Source organism: Populus euphratica, unplaced genomic scaffold (assembly GCF_000495115.2).
Source record: "Populus euphratica unplaced genomic scaffold, PopEup_1.0 scaffold329.1, whole genome shotgun sequence".
In the NCBI taxonomy this organism is placed as follows: domain Eukaryota; kingdom Viridiplantae; phylum Streptophyta; class Magnoliopsida; order Malpighiales; family Salicaceae; genus Populus; species Populus euphratica.
The window spans coordinates 182,074-189,212 of NW_011500009.1; the positions used below are offsets into that span (position 1 = coordinate 182,074).

General features: G+C 29.2%; 1 protein-coding gene across 1 annotated transcript; it reads left to right on the forward strand.

The window, feature by feature from the left end:
- Window positions 1-4,335: 4,335 nt before the first annotated feature.
- LOC105141332 (peroxidase N1-like) lies at window positions 4,336-5,860 on the forward strand. Its single transcript, XM_011048514.1, has 3 exons — window positions 4,336-4,871; window positions 5,025-5,187; window positions 5,274-5,860. Exons 1-3 carry the CDS (start codon window positions 4,482-4,484, stop codon window positions 5,693-5,695), a joined length of 975 nt encoding a protein of 324 aa, XP_011046816.1. The 5' UTR covers window positions 4,336-4,481; the 3' UTR covers window positions 5,696-5,860.
- The last annotated feature ends 1,279 nt before the right edge of the window (window positions 5,861-7,139 follow it).

Consider the following 7,139-nt stretch of genomic DNA (forward strand, 5'->3'; position numbering starts at 1 on the left):
AGAAGATTTCTGTTTGGGAGAATGTATAACCTTTCTTATAAGGAATAATTATATACTCCTCTAATCAAAACTTTTTGTAGCTATAAGTTCATAAAGTCTTTTCATGTTGGGTGTTTTTTTATTGAACATTTATAGATAAGCTCTAATGCTCTCATCTTCTCGTTGTGTGTGATGATGAGCTTAGTGATGATTTTTTGTTTTAGTTAGAATGCTTATGTTAAAGTGAGAGATGAGTTTGAAGTTGAGATCATGAAAATAAAGGATAGTGCTAGACACAAACTATGGTATCATGCTTATGCAAATCTATAAAGCATTATTGGAATAACTTTGTACATAATATCATTGACTTATATAAAGAACTTTATGATGCTTATAATATTTTATATATGCACTCGAGGGTCTCTAAGCCTCTTATAGTTGTCTAAATTTATTTTCATGGAGACACTATTTTTTAAAAGTTAAGCATGTAGTATTTCATGACCAAGTGAAGAATCTCCCACTTGATGGGGGCAATGTTTAGATGCTTGTAGAGTTATGGATCTTGTCTAATACCTAAATATTTTTGGGTTATATAAGTGAGACTAAGATGAATATCGATTATGACAAGAACCCCGTTTAGAGCACCATATGTGAGAATGAACTTGTTTAGCTCATTCTAAGCGTAGAAATATGAGTGTTACTCGCTTGTATGTCATAACTAGAGTTATTGTTGCACATTTAACGATGTATGCATGAGATCTTATTGTTATGTTAGAGAGAAAAAATGAGAAAATATAGTTATATTGTTGTAACAACATCGTTGAACATTACACATGATGAGAGAATTGTTAGAGATCCTCGGGAGTGGGAATCTCTATAACAAGGAGATAATTTACTTTTCATTATCCTAAAATTTTATCAGTAATGAAAAGTGTTTTGGTGAATAATGAAATATAATTAGTTAGTTTTTTGTTTAATTTTCCACAAATGATGTTATTGATGAAGTCATGAAAAAACTTTATACAAAAAATAGGCTTTTCATAGGTTGTGATCTTTGGCCAAGATATGTAAGTTTAATAAGAGCTTTGTTTCTAAGCTTACTAGTTGTTGGGCTTAACTAGAAACTAAAAGTTTGTCTTAAAAATCAAGTCCCTCATTCCAAGAGGGACTATTTGATACTTAAGTCAATAGTTATATGAAAAGAGAAAATGCAAGTGTCAATAAGTGTTTAGTTTGTAAAAATTACAACTTTGTCCTGTTTATCCGGTGACTCAAAGTATTTATAGGCCGTGGTTACTTTAGCTCACCTCAGGATTGCATGAGAATTGATTGGTGAAGATTTTAGCGCCCATTATTGGATTTAGTGTTTGACATGTTATTGGTAAAGTGGTTAGTGAATGTCAGTGATATGTTAGCTAGAAATAATCTTTAGAGAAAGGAGGTAACTGCTTTACATAAGAAGTGGTTTGTGTTTGCATTGTTGACTAATAGCTAGAAAAAAATGATGTCAACTCTACATAAAAGTGTGTACTTGTAGGGAGTGTCTTAGTTATTCTTAAAAATAATATATGTATGGGTGGTGGGCAACACCGACTCCTCGTAACTCATAAAGCTCGATGTATATGTATTATACAGTCTATATAGTGAAAAAGAAAAGAGACAAAGGCAAGAGATGTATGAGAGAGAGGAGAGAGAGAGAGAGAGAGAGAGAGAGAGAGAGAGAAGGGGGAGGAGGAGAGCGTGTAAGAGAAAAAATGGATTGTCACCGTACACGACATGAGCTAGTGGTTACGAATAACTAAATTAGACTAATCAAAACTATAAATCTGAATTAATAAATTATTAATAAAATAAAACAATTTATTAGTTTAATCAAATTAACATAATCATAACATGAAAAATTAAATATTAATTATAAGCTAAATAATTTTTATTTTTCTTTTTCAAATGAGTAGATTTATTTTAATTGAAAGATAAATTCTTTGTCATTAAATACAATATCATTTTAAAGGAAATTAACAATATAAACCCTGAATTTGAAGTTAATTATTAAGTTGAGCAAAAATGAGTTTTTTTAAATGAAAGTATTTGATTGGCATGGTAGAAAAAAAATCATTACTATATATAAAAAAACAAATAAAATATACCTTATATACTGAATTGAAAAATAAATACTTATAATACAAATGTCCCAAATAAATAAGAAAATTAAAGCGCTAGAAAGAAAATTAAACAAGCTTAGACTAGTCAAAGCTATAAATCTAAATTAATAAATTATTAATAAAATAAAAAGATTTGTTATTTTAATCAAATTAACATAATCATATAATGAAAAATTAAATATATATTATAAGCTAAATAATTGTTATTGTTTTTTGTAAGATTAGAAGATTTATTTTAATTGAAAGATAAATTCTTTATTATTAAATACAATAGTAATTTAAAAAAAAAACAACTTAAACCCCGAATTTTGTTTTCTAAAAATGGGCTTTTACATCATTTGAATATGAAGCAAAAAAGGGTTTTTTTAAATGAAATTATTTAATTTACTGAATTGAAAAAAAAATACTAATAATACAAATGTCCCAAATAAATAAAAAAGTAAATGGCTGAAACAAAATTAGACTAGCCAATCATGAAACAAATTGAATAAAGTGGATTTTTTTTTTTAATAACCTTTATGCATATATACATGTTGACGTTTTGAAATTGTTGACTTGGTTTACAGATGACAACTGGATTTACAATAATTTTTAAAATCATTGTTTATATAGTGAGTAAGTAGAATCTCATACTCCGTCATATAAATATAATATATAGAATTAAAACGGAGGTATTGTCCACGAAAGTCATATATATATGTGCAGGTTGCGAGGGGGGACATGCTTGATAAAAGTCAACTTGCAAATGACAAAATCACCTGGAAATATTACCCATTCTATAATATGTCTATTAAAGAAGTTCCCTTATGCACTGCCCAAGAACTGTGTCTGCCTTTGAATATTCCATGTTTTCAATCCGGTGGAACTACTCAAAATTAGTTCCACCGAATTAAAGTAAAACATATAAAAAATTAAAAAAAATTAATTGGGAAAAAATATTAGCTTTATTTTCATCTATATTGTTCATTGTATCAATATAATAACAAATAAATTTTTTCTTATCTTAAATGTATTATAGTGAAACAATAAAAGTATCCTTAAAAGCAAACAATTTAAAATTAGTGTTAATAGGTATTTTTGCATTTTGCTAAATTAATATTTTTTTTATGTCTATTTCTCCTAAAACAAATCAAAATTTTAATATTTCTCCTAACACATTATTTTAAATAATATTTTTGGTAAATTATAAATTTTATATTCTTTTTTATATCTATTTCTTTCTTCAAGGAGAAGGCTTTGAAGTAACTAATATGATGTCATTATAAATTTATCATTTTAACTTATCACCTTTGATTATTATAGTTGTAATACCATATTAAATAACTATTTTAATTCAACATTTTAAACTATATATTAATTAAAGTCTAATATATAAATAAATTTATATTATTTTAGTTTTAATTTTAGTTTTTTTCTTCATACATCAAATAAAAGATCCTAGTTTTTCTTGTAAGATTATTGAGTGCATCCAATTCACCCCTCAAAGAAAACATTTAATAAGAAGGACATTTCAACCGATGTATAAAATTAGAAAACAAAGTCAAATATCTCGCTCTATTATATCCAAAAAAAAAAAAAAAGGTCTTCCCTTTGCATTATAATGATAAGTCAGGTTTCTCAAATTTTCATATTAAAAAAAGTTTGCTATGAAAATCTAAAAATCTAAAAACAAGTAAAGTATATTTATTAATTATGCTTTATGAAAGGAAGATTATACTTGTTTAAAACAAATTCCATTTTTACTTGTCAAATATACATGAAAAATACAAATAAAATATTTTAAAAGTCTTCATTTTATTTATTTATTTATAAAATTACAAATTAGATTCACTGAATGATTCTAAACGAAGGTTAGTCATTATAAAGTAAACCAAATCTTTTCATTTTTATGGATAAAATGAAAATAATCCCCACGTAGAGCTGCTACTTAACTAGTTGACTTTAACAAACAAAATAAAGTAGCGTTGACCAAGTCTTCTCTCCACCGCGTGAGCCCTACTGGCATGCAAAACCTTCGTCGTAACACGACAAAGATGAACATTGCATCCCTATCATTTCCCACTCACCTCTCGTCTGTGTCTTCCACTCAACTTTGAATCCTTCCAATTTTAATCAGACTTATTTTGCCTATTACATAGCCGGCTTTGTTTACTTCTTTCCTCAGCTTAGCTGACTGAAAATGCCTATATATGTTACCAAAAACGATGGCAATATGCACTACTCTAGTACTCTTAGCTACCTAGCTTACCTCCCAGAAGAACGCACAAATCTAGCTAAAAGCTTGTGTGCTACTAAAATTGCGTTTCAAGAATAATTACAGTCTCTTAGCTAGCATATATAATGAGCCAAAAAATAGTTTTAATGTTTCTTTTGCTGGCCATGGTTGGCACCACCATGGTGCAAGGCCAAGGCACTCGTGTTGGGTTTTATGCAACGACGTGCCGTAGGGCTGAATCCATTGTTCGGTCAACAGTCCAGTCTCATTTCACGTCTGATTCCTCTATTGCACCTGGGCTGCTCAGGATGCATTTCCATGATTGCTTTGTGAACGGTTGTGATGCTTCCATCCTCATTGATGGCGCTAATACTGAAAAAACTGCTAGGCCAAACCTTCTGTTGAGAGGATATGAGGTCATTGCTGATGCCAAGACTCAGCTTGAAGCTGAGTGCCCTGGCGTTGTCTCATGTGCAGACATTCTAGCCCTTGCTGCTCGTGATTCTGTTGTTTTGGTACTCACCTTCTTGCTAGCTGTTGTTTTTTTTTTTTTTTGAGATATTTTAGGTACTCCGGATCTAATGCTTCTACGTCTATATAAAAGTTTTGCTTCCATCAACATTACTCTAATTTATCCCCGTATAAAACATTATGTTCATGCATTGCAGGCAAAGGGACTCACTTGGCCAGTGCCCACAGGACGGAGAGACGGTAGGGTTTCATTGGCATCCGATACATCTAATTTGCCAGGTTTCACCGACTCCATTGACGTGCAGAAACAGAAGTTTGCAGCATTTGGTCTCAACGCTCAAGATCTTGTTACCCTTGTTGGTAAGGAAAAAAAAAAACTAAGCAAGCTCATCAACTTCAAACCATGCACGTCAGATATGATTATTGTTTGTAATTTTTTATCACAGGAGGACACACCATAGGAACCACTGCTTGTCAATTCTTCAGGTACAGACTGTACAATTTCACTACAACAGGAAATGGTGCGGACCCATCCATCAACCCTTCATTCGTCTCTCAACTACAGACACTCTGTCCACAGGATGGTGATGGGTCAAGGCGTATTGCTCTAGACACTGGTAGCCAAAATCGTTTTGATTCATCTTTCTTTGCAAATTTGAGAAGTGGTCGAGGAATACTTGAATCTGATCAAAAGTTATGGACTGATGCAACCACAAGAACTTTTGTCCAGCGTTTCCTTGGCGTCAGAGGCCTGGCTGGGCTTACGTTTGGTGCGGAGTTCGGCAGGTCCATGGTCAAGATGAGTAACATCGGTGTGAAAACCGGCACTAATGGTGAAATTCGAAGAGTGTGTTCTGCTATAAATTGAACATTCGTTTCAAAATGTATTCATGTATCGTTTTTTTATCTTAATCTTTCCATTTTTCTGTTTACCCGACAAGATGCGATAAAGTTCATAATAATATGTATCCTATTGCAAGAATGGGACACAAATCAAAAGGTCAAGAATTAATTGTATAAGGTTGATTGCTTTCCAACTCTCGAGTAATTGCAAAGCTTATCATTTGAACCAAAAGATTGGGTCATTACATTTGTATTAGTATATGCTAGATGTGACACAATGCTACGGTGTGCATTCAGATTTTTTTTTTTTTTTTTATAAAAAATAATATTTAGATGCTGCCAACCTAAGAACACATAAATAGGACAAAAAAATCTATCATCCAAGTTATAAATCTGATTAAATTAAATAAGTTATTTTATTTTAATTAAATAAAAAATACACAACGATAATAAATTGTTTGGATTTTAAAAAAATCACAATAACATGACAAAAACCTTTCTAAAAAAACAATATAACTAAACTCTTAACCAATTAAATATGAAAATAAAAAATTAGGTAAAAATATAACAAAAAAATTAATCTGGATTAATTTGAGTTAATATAAAAAAACTTATAATCTGGGTGGTAAAAAGATAAATTAACTTAGATTAATATATTAAATTTATAATTTGAGTTATGAAATTATAATAATAAAAAAAATCATAAAATTTATGTTCGAGAGAATGAATTTTAAGAAATATGCTAGTAAGACATTTATTTATGTCAGCTTTCTTTAGCACGTGCTGTCTACTGAATTAGAGTTGAATTTTGTTGACATTTTAACAAACCCGACAATTTGTTACGTTTTCCATGCATCCATATATTACAGAGAGAGACGTGCAATGTCAAAGGTTTTTGGTTCCGATGCATTCAGATTTTTATTTTATTTTTTTTATAAAAAATAATATTTAGATGCTGCCAACACATAAAAACACATAAGTAGGACAAAAAAATCTATCATCCAAGTTATAAATCTGATTAAATTAAATAAATTATCTTATTTTAATTAAATAATAAAAAATACACAATAATAATAAATTGTCTAGTTTAAAAAAAATCACAATAACATAACAAAAACCTTTCTAAAAGAAGAAAAATAATATGGCTAAATTCTTAACCAATTAAATATGAAAACAAGAAATTAGGTAAAAATATATAAAAAAAAATTAACCTAAGTTAATTTAAATTAATATAAAAAATTTATAATTTGAGTGGTAAAAAAGTGAATTAATTAAGATTAACATGTTAAATTTATAATCTAGGTTATAAAATTATAATAACTGAAAAAATCACAAAATTATAAAATTTATTTTCAAGAAAATGATTTTTAAGAAATATGCTTGTAAGACATTTATTTATGTCAGCTTTCTTTAGCACGTGCTCTCTACTGAATTGGAGTTGAATTTTGTTGACATTTTAACAAACCCGA